The 26,251-nt window shown below is 34.5% G+C and overlaps 1 protein-coding gene across 3 annotated transcripts in view; it reads left to right on the forward strand.

The window, feature by feature from the left end:
- The window catches only part of LOC124356985, a 191,458-nt gene that overhangs the window by 73,474 nt on the left and 91,733 nt on the right, over positions 1-26,251 (forward strand). For all 3 annotated transcript variants that reach the window (XM_046808337.1, XM_046808338.1, XM_046808336.1), the window contains 6 exons: positions 3,373-3,617; positions 9,441-9,638; positions 10,415-10,634; positions 13,100-13,228; positions 14,242-14,573; positions 16,301-16,360. In XM_046808337.1, coding sequence (XP_046664293.1) covers positions 3,373-3,617; positions 9,441-9,638; positions 10,415-10,634; positions 13,100-13,228; positions 14,242-14,573; positions 16,301-16,360 — 1,184 coding nt within the window. The remainder of the gene's footprint in view (positions 1-3,372; positions 3,618-9,440; positions 9,639-10,414; positions 10,635-13,099; positions 13,229-14,241; positions 14,574-16,300; positions 16,361-26,251) is intronic.

Below are 26,251 nucleotides of genomic sequence, written 5' to 3' on the forward strand. Positions count from 1 at the left end.
TAAACAATTAAACAATACTGACTTTTTAGTATTAATCAAAGTGATTAATTACAATATAACAGAACATTTAATTCTTGACAGAATCAAGTTTGAAACAGTAAGCATACTTAGATCTTGAAATTCAGATGTGCCATTGAACACTTTCTTACTTTTATCATGTACAAACTATTCGTATACATTTGAAAATTATAACTTTTTATTTTAACTAGTATATATTCTCTATGAACAAAACGTGTTTGACTAATGACATAGATAAGTTTTTAACATAAGTAAAATTTATGTTCCGTTATATTTATATTCGGATGTTCCGAGGGTTAGAATTTAGATGTTAAGTACTGTACATAGCTTATTTCAATAAATATTGTAATTTTAAAATCAATGGTATTTGTGTTTTACTTGTGACCTATTATGACTCTGTATAGATGTACATTCAAACCTCAATATAACAAATTCCTCGATATAACGGATTTTTAGTAATCCTGGAAAAAATAAATCACCCTCGGTGTAGTGAATTTTTCGTTTTAGAACCTCTTGTAGCGAAATTCACCGCTAAATAACGAATTTTCCACGACTGCACCTTTTTATAACGGACGTAAACAAACGTCACAACGGCAACAAAGGACAACAAACAAACAATCGTGTCTCGACATGAAAGCTTTGTCACAGCCACTCCGGTCTCATTACAAGCTCCTCTCTCATAGGTCACCTGGATGGGGCGATCATACGCCGCGGAAGAAAGAATGGGGATGAAAGGGCCCCTCCTGCCAACTGCAGATAGCCCGGTTGCTAGAAGAGTTTATTCAGTTGTCGTGGAAAGTTTGGATTGTGCGGTGATTCGGAATTAAGTTACAGTAGTTTAGTGACAATGGACGCCTATAACAAAAAGAAACGGCGCGCTATAAGCGTAGAGTGTAAACGAAAAATTATCAAATGCGTTGAAGACAATCCGACGAAACAAAAATTGGACATCGCGAAAGAATTTGACATTCCGCCCAGCACTTTAGCTACAATTTTAAAAAAGAAAGAGAAGTTCAATGACGGGATTGTACTGTGTTCTAAAATCAGAAAGATAAGGTCGTGTGAGCTGAAGGACGTAGAGGAGTGTATGCTTAAATGGTTGAAGCAGTGCCGAAACAAAAATATTGCAATAAACCCATACTTCAAGAAAAAGCCCAACGGTTTGCTTTTGAACTGGGACACGAGAACTTCAGAGCTAGCAATGGATGGTTGCAAAACTTTAAAAAACGAAATTAACTTATTTTTCGAAACGTTTGCGGTGAAAGTGCAAAAGTCGATGGTGGTGTTTGCACTGAGTGGAAAGATAAATTTCCCGAGCTAACCGAGGGATATGAACCAGAAAACATCTATAACGCAGGAGAAACTGGATTGTTTTTCAAATCTTTACCTGACAAAACATTGTCATTTAAGGTTCATAAATGTCATGGTGGGAAAAATAGTAAACATCGCTTAACAGTTATGCTGTGAGCAAACTGCACAGGGACTCATAAATTAAAGCCTTTAGTAATTGGAAAAGCGGAAAAACCACGTTGTTTTAAAAACGTCAACGAACTTCCTACAGACTACATGTCGAATACAAAGGCTTGGATGAATTGTCACACTTTCAGTGCATGGCTTCAAAGTGTTAACAAAGATATGAATAAGAAAAATAAGAAAATCCTCATCTTCATTGATAACTGCACGGGTCATGGAGACATTCCTAGGTTGAGTAACATTAAGGTAGAGTATCTTCCTCCAAACTGCAACCGCTTGACCAGGGCATTATCCGAAGTTTTAAAGTAAATTATAGAAAAGAGGTTCCTTAGAGACATGGAAAGACGTTTACCTACAAATATCAATGTCTTGGACGCCATGTGGATGATCACAAAAGCGTGGAGTAAAGTTACAGAAACTACAATTTTTAATTGTTTCAAGAAGAGTGAATTCACTGTCACAACTCAGGAGGACAATTCAGACCAGCCTCCTACACAAGAAATCGACACTGTGGAGGGTTGGGAATCAGTTAAGGAAGCATTAGAGCTAGAGAAGGATGCCGAGTTCGAAGACTTTGTTACTTTTGATGACGACGTGGCTGTGTGTGGGGAGTTGACGGACGCTGACATAATTTCTTCTATGACCTCTGTTCTGGACGAAAATGTGGCTGCCGAAGATGACGATGAAGATGAACCAGATTGTGTAAAGCCCGACCCAAATTTAACAGGGGCTCGTGAAGCCCTTGGTGTTCTAAAGTGTGTTTTTTTTTTCTTAAAAAGGGTGGTTTGAGTGAAAGTGTGGTAAAATCTATAACTGAATTGGATTGCTCATTGGATATTATCAACGTCACATCAAGTAAGCAGACTACTGTTACTGTCTTTTCCTCTTACAAACAGGGCGAAAACAATGATGTCATTGAAATATAAAATGTAGACTAGGCCATTTAACCTTTAACAATTCGTAATTTTCAGTTTAGTAATATTGTACAGTACGAGTACTGTATTTTTTACTATCTGTAGCGTAAGATTTTTAAGTTTTGTTCAGGTCATGTTTGCTTTTCAACTTTCTTTTAATGTGTTTTTAGAGTATTATAAAAAATACTCGATATAACGAATTTTCTGTCCGGTCCCTTGAGGTTCGTTTTATTGAGGTTTGACTGTATAACACATCTCGGATTTAAGAATTCCTCGACATAACTTTTTAATTGAGTCTTCAAATTCGTTATATCAAGACATATGCTTTTAAGTTGTAATTAGGTATCGTTGGCCTAGAACGTAGCTAGGAAACAATTTTGGGGGAGGGAGTCCAGACAACTGATCATTGTCCATAGTGGACAGAGATCAAGGCCCTATTTTGTTCTTAAGAAGTTCTTGACCCGTTTCTATATTGAGCACGATCTTTCAGCAGTACATGTCAGTAATACTTAATTATATAAATAAAAATAATCGTTTAACATTTGAGGGGTGGGTCCGGACTCTCTTGTTATCTTTGTCCTTGTCCTTGTAGTTGGCCACGCTGACCAACGAGAAGGATTGTGATGGTGATAAAGCATTATTTCTCATTTATTATCTGTGTTGTGTTGGTAATACTAAACTTAATACAAATACTTTTTAAAGGGTGTACATTTTTTATGATCTGTGCATTTTAGTATTTTTGTATTGTATGAGTTTGTTTCTATTTAGGTTATTACAACTTGTACACATCAATCACTATACAGGTTGAGTGGCGTGATAGCACACATTTATGCTGGGATCATGTAGATAAAAAAGTGATTTGGGGAGATTTTTCTCAGGACATAGGCAAACTTGTCGATCCAATTCGATATTCAGTTTTGTCTGTATTGTTATATTTGGATTAAAGATATCTGTATAATTTCCACAGGAACTACTGTGGAACACTCCAAGTACGCAACAACCTGGGGGAAGACCTCGGAGACGGAGAAGTACTACCAGGGCACTGTGGTGGATACTAACGGGGACTCTTCAGTGGTGTTCGTCTCTCCCACGTTTGCGGAGATGCTTGGACAGTGCAGTGAGATTCTGATGGATGCGACCTTCAGAGGCGTACCCAGAGAGAACCCTCCTTGCAACCATCTGTTGACCGTGTTTGCCGTCATTGACACTGAGGTAGAGTCTCGTGTCGTTTGACCTGTTTTTGGTTTTGATAACTGTTAGATTTTAGTGAAAATGTAGGTTAACAAATCTATGACTGAATATATGGATGTTAATTTAAACAACGCAGAGTATTTTCATGCATACAAGTTAAATACAGGGTTTTGAGACATCCAAGAAAATGGTCAAAAACCACCGGTAAAATATACCTGACTATGTTAAATACCATTATTACAACAAACTTTTGTGACGAAGTAAGTACCTAAAATTATCAATGATGACTCGAATCTAACACAATACCCATTTAATATCAACAAAAAAGGGGGCCGGGAGAGAACTGGGTTGAGTGGAGGACAAAAATTTATTTTAAATTAAGAAAACCGCATCTAAACTCAACCGCCGCCTCCCATGACCAACCGGCCTTCCCGAGGACTCACTGGACTACCCAAGGGCTGATAGGCCATCCTGACAGTCAGCCTAGCTATCAATCAAATCATTTATCGTCAGAACACAAAGTGTAAGGGATAACAACAATCCACACTAGCCTATAATTAAAATTCATCAGCCCTTTAAATACATGTTTTCTTTACTATATTCGAGAGTCAAGTTTTTTGGTATTTTATAAGCCATTGTCAATATAGTGAGTATTTTGTTGAATAGGCCTAGACCTAATTAAAATTACAATTTAGTGCTCCAGGCGTAAAATTAACTTAAAATTTATAAAATGCAGTGATGACAAAGGACTAGAACCACGTTAAAAGTAAGCCTATACATCAAAGTACTTACTTACTCTATATAAGTATTTTTTAGTTAACCATAACTCAATAGTGGTTTTCTACCTGTTTATGAACATGGCTTTGACTTCACTAGGTTGAATAACTTAATGCTCTGATACCCAAATCTGTTTTGAGTGGTAGAATAAACATAGGGTGGCCACCCAACCGGGAATAAGCCGGGAATTTTTCTGAGAACCGGAAATGTATTGAATGTATTGATCTCGAAACATCGTATTATACGCGACCGGGATCGTGAAATTGTGAATGAAGATCGATATATGTTCGCGAGAATCTTTACCAGGCCTGATAAGATACCTTCTGGAGAAGAAAATAGTGGATAAGTTATAACAAGTAACGCCAAGAAAGGCACGTTTGCATCCGATATGTTGCATAGCAATGTCAGAATGAGCTGAGGGTTGAGCGGCAGAAGAAGCGTTTATTGTCTAGAATCGGCATCGTGTGGTGCCGCCCTGCGGCTCACGTCTGTTGTGAGTGTTCCCCAAATCTAATATACACCGTGTCCCAAAAAAAACTGAACAACTTTAAAGCCTAATAAAATCCGCAAAGTTAAATTTAGATTATTATAAGCATGACCACATGAAGGTAGAGTTTATAAAGTTTTTTTTAATGTTAGTTGTAAAGATCAGCTGTTTCATTGTTGTTTGCTCAAACTGCTTAACCCCAAAACATAACCTACAATAAAGCAGTCACTATGAATGCACAGGAGAAAGCGCAGTGTGTTGAGTGGTACATTGAAACCAAATCAGATATTGTAGTGCAAAGAAGGTTTAGAACACGCTATGGTCGCCATCCACCATCAAGGAACAGCATTCGAGCCTGGTATGATAAGTTCATGTTAACTGGCAGCATAAAACATTCAAAAAACAATGGTAGGCCTAAACTGCCAAATGAAGCTATTGAGAACGTGCAACAAACATTTCTACGGAGTCCTCAAAAATCTATTCGCACTGCAGCACGTGAGTTAAATTTATCAAAATCCAGTGTTCAAAGAATTTTAAAGAAAAATTTGAAAATGAAACCTTATAAGCTGCAAATTTTGCAGCAAATTACTCCAGATGACAAACTTAAACGTAAACACTTTGCAGTTACTGTGCTTGATCGTTTAACTGCTGATGAGAACTTTCTAAAGAAGGTAGTGTTTTCTGATGAGGCCACGTTCCATGTATGTGGAAAAGTGAATAAACATAACGTGCGTATTTGGGGTACAGAAAGACCATATCAAGTTCGGGAACATGTTCGAGACAGTCCCAAGTTAAATGTGTGGTGTGCTATTTCCTATGACAGACTTATTGGCCCGTTTTTCTTCAATGAAAAAACAATTAATGGTAACATTTATCTAGACATGCTAGAAAACTACGCTTACCCACAGCTAGAAGACCTACAGCCCAACGTTTTTTTTCAACAAGATGGTGCCCCTCCGCACTGGAACTTATTTGTAAGAGAATCACTTGATGACACTTTCCCTCGTCGGTGGATTGGGCGCGGTGGTTCCATAGCCTGGCCCCCACGGTCCCCAGACATAACACCATGTGATTTTTTTGTCTGGGGATTTGTAAAAGACCAGGTTTTCAAGTCTAAAGTGTTAAACATTCAAGAATTGAGACTAAGGATTATCACGGCCTTTTCCAAAATTAATGAGGAAATGCGTCATCGAGTGTGGGCAGAGTTAGATAGCCGAATCGACTATCTTTTTGCCAACAATGGAAACCATGTTGAGGTTCACAAATAAAGGTTGTACCCAAAATAACTTAAGATTATGCGTGTTACTTTAAATCAAAAAATTCTTTTATATGTGTGTTATTAAAATAATTACAATCTAATAAAGTTGTTCAGTTTTTTTTGGGACACGGTGTATATACAGCCGCATGTGAAACTGACTGACTGACTGATATATGTATACAAATTCTAACCTACTTCTAGAAGTGCTAGAAACTTGAAATTTGGCACGCAGGTACCTTTTGCCGTGTAACCAACAGGAAAAGTCTGAAAACTGAGAATTTTTAGTTTTAAACACCTCAAAAAAATTCGCAAAAAAACTCGCATATTTTACCCTTGCAGGACTTTTTTGTAAGCCCGATAGCGGACGAACCGTTGGAGCTAGCTCGGATCTGACGAAAGATTCATGGTCAGGAATGAAGTGAACTACAAAAAAGGTCCAGTGACTTTTTGCTCTATCTTCCATGGTTAAGCGACAAAACGCTCGAATATTTGACATTCCAGAGATTTTTTTGCTAAAAATAATGTTTTGAGCCCGATAGCGCCCGAACCGTTGGTCGTAGCTCAAATCTGATTGACCCATCAAATTAGCAAATTACGTGATCTACAGAAAAGGTCCAGTGACTTATTGCCCTATCTCCATTTGTTTGGCCGAAAAACGTGATTATGTGCAATTTTTATGTAATTTTCACGTGAAACTTTTGTTTTTGGGGTCGATAGCGGCGAAGATATTGGTCGGAGGTCGAAATAAAACAAAGGTTAGATTTGGGAAATAACATGATCTACAAAAAAGGTCAATTGACTTTTTACTATATCTCCATTAGTTTAACCGCAAAACGCGATTAAGTGAAAATATTTGGAACTTTTCGCCTACAAATTTACATTCCGGGCTTGATAACGGCTAAACGGTTGGTCGTAGCTCAAAACAAATCTGAAACGGGAATTAGGAAATGACGTGATCTATAAAAAAGGTTCAGTAACATTTTGCCCTATCCTCAACGGTTTGGCCGCATAACGCGTTTTAAAGTTTTGATTTTTTGAGTTTTACGTGAGATTTTGTATTCTGGGCTATATTTTAGATAAAATCTTAGTTCTAGGCCAGATAAAAAATATGATTTGAATACAAAATAATGCAATCTACACAAAAGGTTCAGTGACTTTTTACTATATCTTCCATGGTTTAGCCGTAAAACGTGATTATATTTAAAATTTCACTTAAAAACTTACTTTTCGTGCTCGATAGTGACCGAACCGTTGGCCCTAGCTTATATGTTAAACTTTTTGTAAGTAGCTATTAATAGGATCTACAAAAAAGGTCCAGCAGCTTTCTGTCGTTTAGCTTTCCGTAAGCCTGATAAATGCTCTAAATGGCTAATTCTTTGTCGTCACTTTTAGGTGTTTTAAATTTTGCTACTATAATTAGTGCGATTCATGCTGGTTCCATATTGACCATGTATTACTACGTTAACGAGTGACTAAAACCCCCCTCCACATCGGGAGTTGGCTGAGCGTTAGTGAAGCATCAATAGTAGATAGGGACAGAGTGTTTTTTTATTTTTTTATTTTATGAAATATTAGTTCATTGTCAAAACTCTGGCGTGGAATGATAATTTCCGAATTAATTTAAACCCCCTGATCAACGTTTTATTTTGATAAAAATTACTGTACACATGTTCTCGTAGCACAGACGCACATTTCCCAGAAAAGTACCACGCGTTCTTATAACCCCCGATAACATTAACCCCCCTCCCGAGAATTTCTTGGTTGATGAACTCCTGATTAAATTAAACCCCCTGATCAACTTAATAATCTGATAAAGGTAGTTTTACATTTATTTACACGATATCTGTTTACACAACAGCTGACCAGTGCAGACTTTTATCCCAAGCGTTGTACCGACTAAACCAGAGATCGTAGCTAAAATCCGAGGCCAGAATCGAAAGACAAAATTAAATTTCCGACAAGAAAGGTCCAGTCACTTTTTCTCGTATCTCTAACGGTTAACCCGTAAAATATCATTAAAGTCAAAACTTTGATTAAAACTGAAATATTCAATAAAATAGGTCCAATTTAATTCCGAATTCCGCTTATCCCCGAATCTGGCAAACACCCGAAAGGGGGCCTGGGGTGTTTCATTAACCCCCGATAACATTAACCCCCCCCGGGATTTCCTGGTATGACCAGATAATCTCCTGAGTAAATTAAACGCCCTGATGTGTTAACCCCCCTGGTAACTTTAAACCCCCCCCCAGGGAATTTCCTGGCATGACTTCATGTCCGAATTTTACCAATAACCAATTCTCTTAACCCCCCCTGGGAAGTTCCTGGTATGACCAGATAACCCCCTGACGTCTTATCCCGAGGCAACGTTAACCCCCCCCCTCCTCCTGGGAATATCCTGGCATGACATCATGTCCGAATTTTACCAATCACCAAATCAATCTTATCCCCGAATTTAAGGCACTTACTTTGGGGGCCTGGGGGCGTAGCCCCCAGCGAGCTGAAGGCGAGTCTACACTATAAAGTCGCAGCTCGATCCAGTGCTGACCGCCCACCAGTTATCACTCGTCACCGTTGAACTCTGCGTAAGGGTTAAATACAGTATTACAGTTTTTTATTTGGCTTGAAAATAGACTAGAGAATCGGAAATTTTCGACCGTGAAAAACCCGGGAATTTGAAAAGAGGTTTTGAGTATCCACCCTGTAAAAACACATCTTTTCGTAACAACATTTAGCCTATTCCTTGTTTCATAGCCATGAATATCAGCTATATGTTGAAAAGCATGCAGGTTTCTTTCATGTACATTAGTGTAGAAAAACATACAGAAATGGGAGAGAAAGAAAGCCTTATTTGATAAAATATGGTTACAGTGGGTACAATTTGGCAAATTACAAATAAGCATAATGATTTTTTTTGCAAATCAAACAACTTGTCACAATAGCCAAAGTTTCCCCAAGGGATGATTCCATAGTTTAACTGACTATGTACAAAGGTATAATATACACTAAGCAGGATATCCTGATTTACTTTATTTCTTAAGATCTTATCAAAAGTTATATGAGCTAAACGCCATAACTTCCTTATTTTTTGTCTCCTCTATGCCCTAAATGTTCCCTTACTACATTAGTACATACTATAGGAGTAGTTAGAACAATTCTTTGTACACACAATTGGGTGACCTTAGACCAATTAAATACTCAGGAGGCTATATATGGAAGTTGTACAACAATGTGTGAGGGTACTTACTTCGATTAAAGATTAAATAACATACGGTATATGTAATTTACGGTAATTTGTGAAGTATTCACAAATGAATGTTTGCAGGCTCATCCCGTGTTCAGCGTGATAATGAGTAAGAGGACCAGAGAGGCTTATGACAGTGTAATGACGTTCTTCGTGACCAAGTACAGTGCGCTGAACCCCTCCATCATCGTGGCGGACTACGACTCCAGGATCCAGGAAGCTGCGAAGGCGGCCTACCCTAATGCTCTAGTCGTGGGTGCCTGGTTCCACTACGCCTTCGTGAGTACCTGAAGAATATACTACAAAACTTATAACCAGGAATTTGTTACAGACACAAATTACAGCTTTCCTTGTTTTTTAGTTTAAACATCCTCCAAGGCTTGCGGAAACACAAATTATGACATATATTCCACTTCCAGAATGAGCTGTTTTCTAAAGTCGTACTTTGCCTTCAAATCGCCCATTATCGTTCAATCCTATCAAAGTGAAGGCTAGTAGAAAGATTACATGTTACTGTCTGTAACAAAACTTTTAGGCTATGTAAAATTCTGCTTTTTCTTTAATTTGGCATAGCAACATTTGGGGTGTGAAATGTGGGTAAACTAAAAAAAGCTTCATTTACAGTGTAAAGACTATTTATAAGTTTATTTGCTTGTCACATAAATAAACTTAAATCATTGGGCTGGACATAATGCTGAATTGTATTAGATTATGTTATTGTAATTATTTTCATAGAATATACATAAACTATACTTACAAGTCATTGGAACATTTTTTGGTATCAGTTGTAAAATTTCTAATTTTTATGTATTAGGTTGTTGCTTAACATGTTACAATTGACAGTACCTAAAATTTAGATTCAATTTTCGAACTTCGGTACAGTTTCAGTAGAGTTTTGAATTGGATTCCCTAATAATGTCAAAAAAGCGAGCCCCCCAGAATGTTATTTCCCCTCTAGAGAACTATATATTCAGTGTTATTTCTTTTTAATATAGTCATTGAAGGTTAGATATTCTTATTCATAACTATACAATTATTTGTATCTTGTTTTACAGACATTGAATAGGAAAGCAAGACAACTTGGTTATGGGAATCTGTTAAAGGAAAGCGATAGCGCAAGACGTCTCATCAAACATGCCATGGCGATACCATTTCTACCCCCAGAACGTATATGGGAGGGATACAATGAGCTGTTGTCTTTTGCAGCTATCAACAAAAACTTGGACAAAGTGATGGCAAATTTTCTGGAGTATTTAAAACAAGTTTGGATTGACGGTATGTTTCATCATTTGTGGTAAAGTTCTATATTTAAAATATACCGTACATATACAAGGTGTTCACAATCTTCTGTGGGTGATATTATTTAAACAATAAATGTCATATAAACTTAGGTCGAGAAATGTCTAATTTTTTATAATAAAATATTATCTCTAAAACTAATTAAGCTAAATAAACCAGATTTGGCACATAGGTTTAAATAGATAAAAGGACAATTTCCAAAAATAAATATGTTACTTTTTTAGTATTAACAAACTTGTGTATTTTAACATTTTTTAAAGTCAAATAAAAGCCCGAGTATAATTATAAAACATATACTAGACATCAACTACTTGAACAATTTCATTACAATTCCAATGGTTCTTGTTTCAATGAAACCTGTTAATGAATAAGCGAGCACAACCACTTTAAAGATACAATTGCACAAGCCAGGAGCAACAAACAACTGACGAGTACCTCTCAACTGTGACATGTTTGGTGCTCCCGACTTGTGTGAGCGTATCTTTAAAGTTATTGTGTTCGCTTTTGCGAGACGGATTTTGTTACAAAAAGTAACGTTGAACTTTTATAACAATTTAAAATAGTTTGTATTTTGTTACATTTTTATAACCTATGTAAAACAGCTGATGCCTATTAAAAAACAACATTTTTGCTGCTCCTGGCTTGTACAAGCTTAAATTTAAAGTGGTTGTGCTCGCTTATGCATTGATAGATTTCATTGAAACAAGTACTAGTAAATTGTAATAAAATTGTTCAAATAGTCTATGTCTAGTAAATTTATATAACTTATATTGGTATTCTTGTTATTTGACTTTAATAATTTCAACAGATGCAATTTTGTTAGTATTAAAGAAAATAACACAATTATAGCTCAAAGCACTTATACATTTTTAAACATCCACTACATATTCTTGTTTTAGCTTTCACTATCTCTATTCCTGGAATTTATTAGTTACATTTGTTTATAAATAAAATAATAAAATTGTGACCACTTAATCATTAACCCAATGTTAGGACCAAAATGTTCATCTCTTCAATTATCATTAAAAATGTAATAAAATAACCCTTTGTAACATATTGTAATAATAATTTTTAATGTAAATCAATGTCATTCATTTGCTAGATATTGATTTTAAAAATTGTGAAATCTTTAAACACTTAGCAGTAGGTAAACTATCTGTACAAATTTCTCAGTGCTGCAAGCCCATTTGAAATATAATCAGACTTACTGTATTAATTATTGAGAGTTTTTAACTCATTGGCTTATACATATTTTTACTATCAGCTCAACTGGAGTTATTCTATTAAAAATGCTAAAAACGTAAGAGTTTTGTTTTATGTTTATAAAAAATTTATTTTTCAAGTTATTTGGTTATATTTTATATCTTTTTGGATTAACATGAAATGGGCATTAATAATAAATAGATAGTGATATATTTGGTCATAATTTAAAAATAATAATGCTGTACAAACTAAAAAAGTTTTGGAATTTTTTAAATTTTTTTTCTACTCAAATAATATAAAATAAAATACCCCATTGTTGCTTTTATTTTATTTGAAATGTATTTCTCTACCTACGAATACTAGAATATGTGTATATATATGCATAGATTGTCAGAATAAATGTTTTTCATACTGAAAATTCCAAGAATATTGATTTTTTTCTCTTGTAGTACACTAATATTCTTATAGTAACTTATTATTCATTTAAATTTCAAATAAATGTAGTATTGCAGTTTTTCTTATGTGTTAGAACAATATTAGTCTAATTTATACTAACATTTGGTTGAAAAAGGAGTTTAAAAAAATTATTTAGATGGCACTGTATTTGTCACGGAACGGTTCCGTGATATAAATTTTGAGCCCAGACTAGCTGTCACGGAACCGTTCCGTGATAACAAGGCCAATGGGTTAATACCAAGCAAAACTTAAATTTCAGTTGCTTTTTGGAAGCTGAAGAATCTAATACAGATTTCCCCCATATTTTCTTAAATTGCCTACAATTCCGAGACCTTGTAATTAATATCCTTGTGCTTTTGCTTAAGTAATAAATAGTAAGCAACATTTTTATATGTATCATGGAATTGAAAGACTCTGGATTGTGTGAACTTTTGTCCTTTCCAGTGATTACAATGATGAGTTCAAAAATGTTGAGTTGGAAGCACTCTCTCAAAGTTCTGTATACACCAAATAGTAGGTCTATTAACTTAGCAATACTCACTCCATATTTCTCTCTGCAATGATTAAAATATTAGCTTAGGAAGATCAGCAGGAAGGGAGAGCCTTGTACTAGATTTGTTTACAGACATCTAATTTATTTTCTTTGACCAAAATTGCTACTTCTCGTATAATAATAATAGTGTTAATACTATCATGATAATGTGTCAAAAGTGAATCCAAACTAGAAATTAAGTAGATAACTTTACTTTATACATTTTAGTAAATAATTCATGGTTATACAGGAGTTGGAGCTACCGCACTCTCTGTGTTCAGGCAGCGAAGTCGCACTAACTACTCGCAGGAGTTATACCAAAACAAACTTCTGAGAAAGCTTGGGGCTCAGAGACAAACCGATATATGGACCTTAACTGGTAAGCCTTTAGTTCATTATTGCATTGTAACATGTGTTGAAGTAAATAAGAGTAAAATTAATGCATAAACAGAAATGGCAATAAATTAATAAAAGACACATGTAACTTCGAATTTGAAACTAAAATATGTTAAAAACAGCTTTCGGAAGAATATGTTTAAAAAGGTTGATTTAAATTTTGACTAAGCCTATTTTTAGTATTCATGTAACTTATATAGTATGACTTTAACTGTCACGTTTTAGTTTACTTAATGCGACATAATATTAACATTTATAAAACATATAAGGAACTTTCATTTCAAAGAGATGGGTAATATTAAGGTAGTATGATATTCAGTTCGGTTCATTTTTTAAATATTAAAAAAAATGTATTTCATGAAAAAATCCTTGTCATAATTTTTATTTTGTGTATGGATTGTACAAATTTTATTTTATTTTTCCGTAGGCCTGGTTACAAAATAGGGTAACATCCAACTTTAAATGCCTACAATTCTTCTTAGGGTGATAATAAAGTTTTAATTTTTATCCCGTAGGAAATGTTTCTTAGAGGACTATGAAATTCAAAATAAATTACCCAACTGAAAAATACCTTAATTCACTTTAATTTGATGCTTGCAGTCTCTGTCATTATATTGCGTAACTGATGTATTCAAATTGATGTGAATCTTCCAAAGGATAATCAAGAAATAAAACACACCTTTAATTAACTTACATAACTTGTGGGTGTTTCAAGGTTTTTGAGATAACAAAACTACTGACTAACCACAGCATGTGACATTCAAATTAACTTATTAATTTGAAAAATAGGGGTTCTATATTATTATTTGTTAATGATTGAAAAGTACAAATGCCGCAAAATCAACATCATCAGATTCTTACATTACATATTTGCTTTAATAAAATTTTCTTTAATAATGTGGTTCAGCAATATAGTCTGTAAACCACTTTTAATTTCTAAACATTAGCATTATTCATTGTTTGGTAGAGTTGAGTCAGTGCTAACAATTTTTGCAGAGACCTTGCGGAAGCAGGAACGCATGTACGTTGACAAGCTGAGGGCGAACAAGAGTAGTGGGAGGCCTCTGCGTATGCCATGTGTTCTGTCCAACCCCAGGGTGAAGAACGCCATGTGGGCGATGCTGGACAGCAAAAACCCAGTCAGGGAATTTCTTGCAGAAGTCAGTACGTACGGGTTCAACGGAATCTTCAACAACATGTATCTTGTGTATTCTGAAGAAATCTCTGATGAGGAAATAGATCTGACTCCGGTCACTGTATTACCACTGGACTGTGAAGAACCTTTTGATGAAGAACCTCTCACACGTGACCTCCGAACAAAGCCACTGGTAAGTGTAAAAGTATTCATTTCATCAGTCGGTAATATATCTTCCTGAAGTAAATCAAATCTTTGTCTTATAGCAAGGACATAGGGATCCGGCAAGATGGTCTAAGATATCGAGACCCACCCCAAATTTTAATTTTTTAAAGTAATTTTTCAGTAAACAATTATTATTTTATAAATAATTCAGTACTACTGACATGTACTGCTGAAAGATCGTTCTCAGTATAGATATGAGTCAAGAACTTTTTAAGGAATAAAATGAGGCCTCAATTTCTGTCCACTACAAAATAAATATCAGTTATATTCCCTCAAAATTTTTTTCTGGATACGCTTTTTCATCAAGTCAAGTATAGATTGTATGTTTTGAGAAATTGTGTTTAGTAAATAATGACATCATCTTAGAGAAAATATTCTATTAGTTAGTCCAAAATCTATTAATTTATTTGTGTTATTCTGTAATAACGATTAAAATATACCAGGAAAAGGTACACTCTGTAATTTCTAACCCATAAAGCTATCATAGTGTAGTATTGTTTAATATGTTATTTACAATAGAGATTTTAGTTTTAGGGAGGATTGGTTGTATTATTGAACGAATTATATATGTAGATTCTTCCATTTACTTACCATGTCATTGTATACTATTAGATATTAAATACTAAAATGTATATATTATCATATTAATATATGTATATTAACATATTAAATGTGAAGTTCTCATTAAGTGTTGGCTGTCTAAACAATTTATTTTCGTCACTCTGGCAATGGGGTACTTTCCAACACAGTTGAAATCTGCTGAAGTCATTGTTTCCCTCTTAGCTAGGTCAGCTGATTTTCCTTCTCCCAAAGATTACTTTCCCTAGCAATGTAAACAGTTCTTTCTCTGTATTATCACCAGTCAATATGACTATGTTATTTGTTTTTACAGCTGATTTTGAAACTAAAATGAATTATAAAATAGTGATATGTTTCCTTTTAGAACAATAATACAGACAATTAGAACAATTACTAGACAATGAAATTCCAGATAATCTTTTAAAAGATTGCATGTGCTTTTTTGCAGTTTGATAAAAACTATCTTTCAATACTCGTATTAAAAGTTCTATTGCGGGGGTTGATGGCATTTTGCATGAAGCAATTTTTAATATTGAAAACATTTAACTTTATAAATAATTTGATTTAATAAATTTTTTCCTTATTAAAGTTCTATTCTATTCTCATTAGCTAGTGTTAAATTTCAGTGTTTTACTTCCTTGAAATATTGTGACATGTTATATTCCTCTGTGAGTAACATTCATTGCATTATGGGTAAAAATAGCCACTGGCAAAGGTGACTGACTCACTGACTACCTCTGACTTAGTATAGAATAAAGGAATATGGTGTTATCTTAATGAGGTACTGGGACCAGGTTTTTTCGTACAATATTACCAGGGAAATAACACAAGTTCAAGTGTAGTAGTGGCCAGCACATAGTAACCACCACCCATGGCTGGATGGTAGTGATCAATATAAATCTGTCACTTATAATATTTTTTTTATATTAGAATATAATTGTTTTAATACTTCAATTATTAATAAAAGTACCATTGTCAGAAATAGGTACTGTTATTTAGTCCAAACTCTTTTCTCTACTGCCCCTCTGTTCTATAATTTACTATTAAAATAATTTACAATACAAAACCAAAATTAACTTTAAAATTTTAAATTTAACGTTATATTTTAACTTTCAGTTTTCTGATGTCATGTGCTCTGAAGGATCAAGAAAACGCAGACATCCAAGCAGTAACCAAGTAAGTAAAGTTTATTGTTTCAGAAGTAGTTTGCTTATTTGTCTTGCTTATTGTTTGAAATTGTTGCTTCCAACTTACAACTGTTCACCTGGTCATTGACCTGATGATTGCAAACTGTGGAAATTAATTTAAATGTTCTTGAGGTTACTTAACAATGTAATCTAAAAAGAATTCATGAAAGAAAAGTGCACTTCACTGGTGGCCAGTGGCTTGGCTCTACTCCAGAGTGTGTCTACAGCCAGTCACTTCTCTCCCAGTTACGATGAGGTCAAGGTCATCCAGGTACTTGCAGTCTGTAATACTAAACTTACATCATGTTATATAAGAACTGGTATTGAGTCATCTCGTTCTAGAACTTCCATAAAAGAAATTACATTAATCGTGTGTGTTGTGTGAAGTGTTTTAATGGAAAACTTCACAGTGTGGGGGTAATTCAAGATACGATGTTGTAGTATGATGAAACGAGGCTCAAAACATTAATATCATGCAGTAGTTCTGTGTTCTCCTTAAGGTGTCAAAAGCGTACATGCAATTTTCAACACCTAAAATATAAAACATTTACGTAGTACAAGTTCTCAAAATGTATGTTTTAGATTTTGTGACATGAGGGATATTTTCCATTTCACAGATATCTATAAGTTCTGTTAGAAAACTGGGAGACAAAGCGAATACCCTGGTATAGGTTTTAATCTTCAGTAGTTTTACTACATTACTACCTCTATCAAGGGAGGGTTGATGCAACGTGAATAAGAACCAAAAATGTAAAAATTGCATTCGTTCTTCTCTTGGAAGTTGTGTCAAGAACTGTCAATTCCGATTGCAGGCGCTAATTTCCAAGAGAAGTTTGCAATGTAGAGCTTTCAAACACTTCTCGCTTTGTTACTGACTATAATCAAATCAAAATGAAACAAGTGACACGCCCAGAGTCGTATAAAGAGTGTCGACTGCGGAAGAGATTGTACTTGTGGTGGAAGCCTGTTATTTTGCCTACCGTAGAAGCCCTAGAGTAGAACTTACTTGGTTAGACACGTCGCAAGTCACATATGTTAGCTGTGAATTGCAGCTGTGGCGTGATATGGTTGAATAACCATTAGTTCTAGTACCTTCTTGCATATAACTAATACACTTTCACTTCGTGATCAGGTACCAGTCTTGTACTGTTGGACGTTAAATACCACTAGCAATTATAAAGAGTTTGTAATTTATTACGTTCGACTTACTGAAATTGTTTACAAAGCCAATTTATTTACAAAATATTTCTTTCGTATATTTCGTACGCATATAAAAATGTTAAATACTATTCTAAGATTTTTAAGTTCATAGTTTATAAATATTTTATTTATCGACAATATCTAGTTGCACAGTTAGTAGTTGCGTAAGTGAAAAAGCTCCAGAAAGAATTAATCAACGGTAAGAATATAGTACTGATTGTCACAAGCCGAACTAGTGAAGATACTTCAACCCACATCTATACTTGTGAAATGTGAAGTGGTGATACACGGAAGGTGAGGCAATCTCAAATTGCAGCGGCGGTAGATACAACTTCCGGTGGTCTGAGATATACCATTGTGACGTCGTGGACACGCCCCCACTGATAGTTCTGTTGTCAAGGGCACGATGTGACGCGGTGTTGCCAAGTTTCCGCTGCTAAGCGTTGCAACATTGCCGCTCGTAACATAACCTACAATCAGGTCACACACCTCGTTAGCCAATAAAGGCACTTGTTGAGTCTCTTGTTTCACACACTGTGTTTGGACTAGTATTCTCAGTTCATTGTTTCGAACTGTAACAAGCTACAATATAAAACGAAATAAATAATTGTACGTTACTTTCTTTATTGTACTGCTGGAGGCTTCTTTACTTGGGCTGGCTAAATATTTATGACCTACATAGTTTATAAACAGTAAGTTAGTATAACAGCCATGTCTGGAATTAGCTATAGGTCGATAGGAAAAGGAAAAACAAAACATGTTTATCTTAGCAAGATATTATTGCACATTAACGTATAAGTGACATCGCAAATGTTATGTATTTTTCTGCATATTTGAATGGTAAACATATTAGGCTAAACATTGTAATGTACTGTATTCAATTAGGTTAACAATTATGCTAATTACGTTATAATTTATATTTATATGAATTAATCTAGCCTAGTAATAAGTTAACGAAGATTGCTATCTGATTTTATATAATATTTTAAGTATAATTGGATTCAATATACTGTACTTTGCTTATGTTTATTTTAGGTAGTTTATATTTTGTTATTTATCATCCATGAAACCACGAATTCGTCATTTACCTGGAACGTTCAAAATTTTCAAATTGGTTGTAAATAGGCTACATAGATGGTTTTGGGAGTCGATCTATTTTAACAACGACTGTCCTAAGAGTATGAAACGTTTATTGAAACATATTGAAATGTATTGTTTCTTGCTTAAATTTAGAGGTTATAGTTGATATTTTAAATTATGTAGTTTATTTTTATACTGTGGTTGGATTTTAAGAAACAGTTTTTTAAAAGTCGTAATCAAACATAAAATGGATTAAGTACTGTTCTCAGATCACGTTATATTACTTGTAGAAACCATAGCCTACTTTGTAAAAGAGTTTTTCCAGAGAAGTTTTAAGAGTACGCAAGTTCTAATACACAGTGCTTTACTTACTTAGAGTAAGAGTAATTAAGGTGAAATGAACAGATAAAAGTAATCAACACAACGTTGCTTTAATCTAATAGGTGTTGACGTCATGTTTATCAATAATTGGAAGTCCGGCTTAAGGTTGGAAACACACATAACCGCACCGTGCCCGACACGTGAAGTCGGCCGATTGTCGGTGCGGGCTCGGCTCGGTTACCGTGAGGCCACACATGTCCGTATGCAGTCCGAGCGCAACAATCTCACTGTTTGTACTAGAGCATGTTTCTTTTGAATTCGAAGTGACAGATACTTAAAAAATATTCGGAAGATTAAGTATTGCTTGAGATAATTGTTAATTTCATTGTTGTTATTTTTATTAATCGCTGCTGTGGTGAATGAAAAACATTGTAAATGCTACAGTAAAGCTTTGTACAATCAGCTAGTATGTAAAATTTGTAAATATCATTATCTTGGTTATATTTTTATCCCTATAATTCTTGTTTATTGTGTTTCATTGCAATGAATTTCGGTCAAATACACTATGAACAGTATGGAAGGATTGTGAAGGAAAAAGGATTTTTTCGGACATTTGCCATCGTTCAGTGAAACAAGAAAACATCGTTCACTGTTTTCTTGTTTCACTGAACGATGGCAAATGTCCGAAAAAAATCCTTTTTCCTTCATGAACAGTATATTTAGTGTTTTTTGTGTTAAACCCAAGAGCTTATAGTGTGATGCCAGAGAGTTTGCCATGTCGCAAGCCCTTTTTATAATAATTTGTAAAACATAGTAAATATTTGTAAAATATATACTGGAGAACTTACAAAAAACAGATTTTACAAAACGTTTTTTTCTTTTATAGCTCCGAGGACAAATAATGTATTGCCAGAATTAGTCAAAAATAGTAGAAACGTAAATATATTTTCTAAAAAAAATAGAGTATGGTTGATCGGTCAAAATGATATTGAGTATTTGTTTAAGATAATACATTAGTGTATGGTTAGTCTTGTCTGCTAAGTTATAATAATATTTAAATTAGACACGTTAGAGCATTATAAAATAATTATTTATAGTATAATATTTAATGTTACATGTGTAAAGCCTAATATTTGAATTGTAAATCATGCGTAAATCCTTTTTGTTTAATACAGCACACTAGTTTATACTAAATTTAAACTTTGAAACGTAAGAGTACATCATTTACTACATAAGCTACAATAACTCATTTTTATCATTTCATTCTTGCTCGATTCCGCTATTTTTATTTTTTACCCTTTTTCTATACAGTATCCCCAACACAGGCACAGCCTCTTATGGGTACCTAAATTTCCCTTATTTTGTAAATATATTGGCCTAATTATTAGTTTAAAAAAAAGAAAGGAAAATCTAAAAGGATGTAACCTACTTTTTATATTTTATTACTCTAAGTACATAAATTTGAAAAAAGTAAGTATAAAACATTTTTTATTTGTTATTTTACTGCTATTGTAAATACGTTATATCATAGTATTATTTATTATTAAGCACTGGCAATAATATTTATTTGTAATATTCAGTTTGTTATTATGGGGAAATAAATTATTTATTATTATTTATTTTTAACATGGGTTTTTCTTGCTTGAAAATCTTATTGTAAATAAAATATATTTATTTTTTACTTTATTGAAGTGAAAAGAATAAAAAAATAAAAATGACATAGAAAAACATTCTAAATATGACCCTTACAAAATACCGGAATAAATTTATCAAGTAACTTCAATACATCAAAGAAAAATAGATTTTCGCGCAAATAATTACATGCTTGTTATGTTTTAATTAATGAAAAATGTTTGTAGATTTTTCATAATTCGAATTTAGTTGTTTAAAATCACTTAAGGTACAACATGGTTTTCAAATTTGTTGTAATAAGAAAATATGGACAATAAGAAATATGACTAGTTTACTCTAAGGTAAGAAAATGTAATACTTTTAATAATAAATAATGATTTTTATACGCGAACACAGGAAGTAGAATTAGTAGGCTATACTAAATAATTCACTAAAATAGAACGTGTAGACTACTTAAATAGTTTTAAAAAGAAGAACGCAACAGTAAACAACATATGAATGCCTCTCGTAGACCGCACCGTGCCCGTCAAAATTCAAACTAAACATATCGGTGACGGTGCGGGCACGGTGCGGCCACGACGGTCTGGTGTCGGTGCGGACATGTGTGGACTTGCAGGTTGAAAACTGCGCTGCAATTCTTTCAACCGTATGACGGTCAGCATACGGCCGACTGACCGTGTCGGGCGCGTGCGGTTATGTGTGTCCCAACCTTTAATTGGTGTCATGCCACTGATAGGTTTAACTTGTACCATGAGCCAATTATTCTGCAACACCTATCATTTCGATTGGTATGACGTATAATCAACTTGAAATCAATAGATAATCAATCATTTTCATACCATGTTCATTTCATCCACACTTGTCTTTCGCGTCTGTATTTTCTCTATCCCATAAAAGTTAAGAAGTAAAAATTCAATTCATTTTCAGGTTTAAGATTGATTGTTTTTTGCGTTTATTATTTGTTCTGTTTCTTTTTGCGTTATTTTTTCTGTTAGTATGATTTCCGTGAGATAACGTTTTGAGATAACTTCCGTGTTAAAACGTTTTGAACCAAGGTGGTCATGGTCGAATTAATCGGAAAGGGAGTGACCCATTGGAGATAACCGTAAGGAGATAACAATCCCTTTCCTTCCAGCTCCCTTAGCACACTAAAATTAAGCCCATAAAAAGTTGCAGGAAAAATACATTTAAGTTACAGTAATCAAACAACTGTGTTGTATTGTTATTCTTTTATTACCCATAACATTTTTACAGCTCCTTTTGTGATAAAGTAAGCATCCGTTTGTAGGCGATTATCTTATCAGTATCCTTACATAATAGTAAGTTAGCGAAATTTCACATTTGGCCATAAAATTAAGGTTTTATATTAGGTATTAAAATTTAATGGCTTACAAAAATACGTATAACTACTGACGTGTTTCTGAGAAATTGTGGGGTTTTACCTTTATAACACATTCTAAGTAATAACGATAAAGTATTCGAAATCCTCAAAACATGAGTGCAACTATTTTTCAACTTTTATGTTTACGCGAGTATTATATTAGGTCTAGGCTATATCAGAAAAAATTGATAAGACAATGATACAAATTTTTTATCAACATTCTTTTTGTATTATATACAGTTCATATCTTAAAGAATCTTAAGTTGAAATAGAAACCAAATTTCTGTTTTTAACCAGAAGTAGTCATTTTGGACCTTTCTTCAGGGACTCCGCTATTGCCTACTATGGTGAACTGCAAAGATGGACTAAGCTAGAATCGAACCTAGTGCTGACGGACATTCATCAGAGACCAACAAATATTTGTTAGCTGTTCAAGTATCAATTTTGCAGTGCTAGCGACTACTCAGTGTTTCGTGACATAACCAGTTTACATTGGAATTGCGTCAGTTATTTCATCAGCCATATCCGCCTCTAACGCGCAAATGGTCGCATCGAACTGCGTACTGTCTGGTTTGCGAAATGTTGCAATTCCTAGTGTATCTGTTGTGGCACCAAAGAAATAGAGATGTACTATAAACATTTACATTTTAGAAATTCATCTGTAAATTTACGCTATTGTAGTACTTGAGTTATATAGTTTCAAAACCAAATAGATAAGTGTTTATACATTTTTTACAAAACATACCTCATTATTTGTTTTACCATAAAATATATATCTTTTACAAGCTCAGCTTAGAATAGACACAGGATTAGGCTCAAATTTCAAATAAAATGTGTTTTCTATATATATTATTTTGCAAAAAAACTTAGTGGTCTCTCTGGTTTTGCAACAGAATCTTGTGGTTTTCCTGGTTTTGTGTTATCTATCGGTGTTTTCAACAAAATCTGAATACATCTTACTTTCAAATGTATTGTGTTTTATTTTATATGTATAAAAAGAAGTTGTTTCACACATATATTAGACACAATAGTACCAGTGATGATGAGCTAGTTACATTTTTCTAGGAACTAGAAACTAAGAAGGTAAACAATATATTTCCCAAGTAAATTAATTTTAGTGTTTCTTGTAATTGGAATTCACAGGAATTCTTCCATTTGGTTCTACTATTACGATGTACTCGTAATTTGTACTTACAATAGGTTACACAATACAAGTATTTTACATCAAAATAAAGTGTTTTTCGGAGAACAGACATTGCTCAAGGACTGCTTTCCAATCATCTGATAATGGAATTATGGTTGCATGTGAATTATGGACAGGTGTTACTGCCCAATCAACACCCTTGCGGCAGAATACTAACTAACAACTATATACCTATCTCTATCTGAAAATGATATCTGTACCCTATCTGGGTTTGCAACCAAACCCCACTTTTTCCACCATTTAAATGCAGGAAATATACTATGTTTTAAATGTTTTAATATTTTATGCAGATTCTAATGCCAAAAAGCAGAAAATATCATAACCTTAAAATCGACTAAAGGGATCTATCTGGATAGTACTGGTATCGTCTATATATAGTAACAATATTTAGTTAAAATGTCAGCTCCAGCCTTACATTTCAATTCAAATCGATTGCAAGACGTTCATTTTAACAAGAGGAACAAAATAATATAATTTTATTACAACTTTGCTTTGTTCTCTATAATTTTGAAAACTTTTCGCTTTAAGAAATTGTATATAATAAGGGTGATATCGTAAGAGCCGGAATACACAGTATAATCTTTGTCCCTTAATTAATTACTGATTCTTGACATGATGGCTAGATAATTGTCTGGGTCTAATTACTGGGGTTCGTTTAATTAAGCTTATCGAGCTTTCCTCTCTCTCTCTCTCTTTCTGTATCGGTGGACATTTTTCTGTAGCTAAAATATTATCATTGACAATCGTTTCTGAATAAAAGCGTTGTAATCGATTAAACTAAGAAGGAATGGCTCAGTTTTGCACGAAAAAATTGCCATTTTCATCTGAGTTTAGCACGAGCACGACTTTTATAATGGAACTTCTATATGCATAAAATTAGACACCGGAAGGTTTTAAAGTTCGCTTCCAGTTACAAAGCATAGAAAATCACGCATGACAATTTTTAGAATGGCAAATGATTGATATGACGTAATAAATCCTATAATGCCGCGTATCATTCTTCATGTTTTGCATCTTGTAATGCGTCGTAAGATGTTTTTGTTGGCAGCCTGCCAACTTTAGTTATGATTCTGTCTCCTTGCAAATCATTCTTAAGTGAAACTTCCTTCCGCGATATGCTCGTACTGTTATCATTTTAAATCAGATTATCGACATGAGGATGAAGTACATCAAATGTTGCTCTTAGTTTACATCAAGAACACATCAGGGAAGGAAGCAGTGGGCCTCGCAGCCACTCAAGGCCCTTTACATCAATCACTAGCCTACTACCGAGCTGCGTCCTCTCTCTTCCTGATCCCCGACCCATACAAGGATCAGTTCCTCTCTCTTCCATGTCTTATAAACGATTTATACTTCTATCCTCTCTCTCTCTCTCTCTCTCTTCCTGATCTTCCGATTCATACAAGGGTCTGTTCCTCTCTCTCTTCCACGTCTTATACACGATTTATACTTCTATCCTCTCTTTCTTTCTCTCTTCCTGATCTCCCGATCCATACAAAGGTCCGTTCCTCTCTCTCTTCGACGTCTTATAAACGATTCATACTTCTATCCTCTCTCTCCCTCTTCCTGATCTCCTGATCCATACAAGGGTCTGTTCCTCCCTCTTTTCCACGTCTTATAAACGATTTATACTTCTATCCTCTCCCTCTCTTCCTGATCTCCCGATCCATACAAGGATCAGTTCCTCTCTCTTCCACGTCATATGAACGATTTATACTTCTATCCTCTCCCTCTCTTCCTGATCTCCCGATCCATACAAGGATCAGTTCCTCTCTCTTCCACGTCATATGAACGATTTATACTTTTATCCTCTCCCTCTCTTCCTGATCTCCCGATCCATACAAGGATCAGTTCCTCTCTCTTCCACGTCTTATAAACGATTTATACTTCTATCCTCTCCCTCTCTTCCTGATCTCCCGATCCATACAAGGATCAGTTCCTCTCTCTTCCACGTCTTATAAACGATTTATACTTCTATCCTCTCTCTCTCTCTCTCTCTCTCTCTCTCTCTCTCTCTTCCTGATCTCCTGATCCATACAATGGTCAGTTCCTCTCTCTTCCACGTGTTATAAATGATTTATACTTCTATCCTCTCTCTTCCTAATCTCCTGATCCATACAAGGGTCTGTTCCTCTCTCTCTTCCACGTCTTATAAACGATTTCTTCTTCCTAATCTCCCGATCCATACAAGGGCCACTTCCTCCTTCTTCCACGTCGTATAAACAATTTATACTTCCATCTCAAGACAATCGTCTTTCAACAGAGTCCATGTGCGGACTGTGCAAGAGAGAGTACTTTTTGCACGGTGATAGATCTATCGCTGAATACAAATAACGGGCACACAATATCACGAACTCCCTGCAACCAACAGTTGTTTTTCTCTAGAGGTAGACATTTAGAGGCCACCAATCGTTATTCAACATAATGGAAGTACAGTAAATGTCTGTCTGTGTCTGTCGCCACGACTGACATTTATGTTAAGTGGAACCACTTTTGTTCTTAACATTTCTTATATATTCCGTCCCTAATCTACTTCCTGCGTAAGTTAGATTTATTTAAGAGCCGGCTTTGTATAATAGCCTCGAGTTGTTCCCAATGAGAACAGTGTTTTGTCATAGTTTTCTGCCTTTATTTTTAATTGTAGAATTATGAGAGATGTTTCATAAAAAAATCTTAATTCACATCCAAACGCTTTTTAATTTGTTATATTAGTACTGAAGCCTCCAAAAGTGTTCAGTAAAATTAACAGAGATAAAACACCATTAACAGGTTCATCAGGTAAAGTTTAGTATTTTAGATATTGTCAAGGGTTATTCAGAGACAAAATCTTAAACATTGTTGTGCTTCATCGTTTAAATACTTTAAAAAATGTGCACTTAACAAAAGAATTCACTAAAACGGGTTTGGATGCGTGTTAATTATATCTTTAAAATGAACACCTCCTGTAACGCTACTGTGCCCAGTTAAGTTGCTTCTATGGGGGAAAATTCAAGATCATTCTTCTCCTGTCAGCTCTTAAGAATTTAACATAAAGGACTAGTGTTAATAATAATGTTTAGTAA

This window comes from Homalodisca vitripennis, chromosome 3, assembly GCF_021130785.1.
Source record: "Homalodisca vitripennis isolate AUS2020 chromosome 3, UT_GWSS_2.1, whole genome shotgun sequence".
Classification (NCBI taxonomy): Eukaryota; Metazoa; Arthropoda; class Insecta; order Hemiptera; family Cicadellidae; genus Homalodisca; species Homalodisca vitripennis.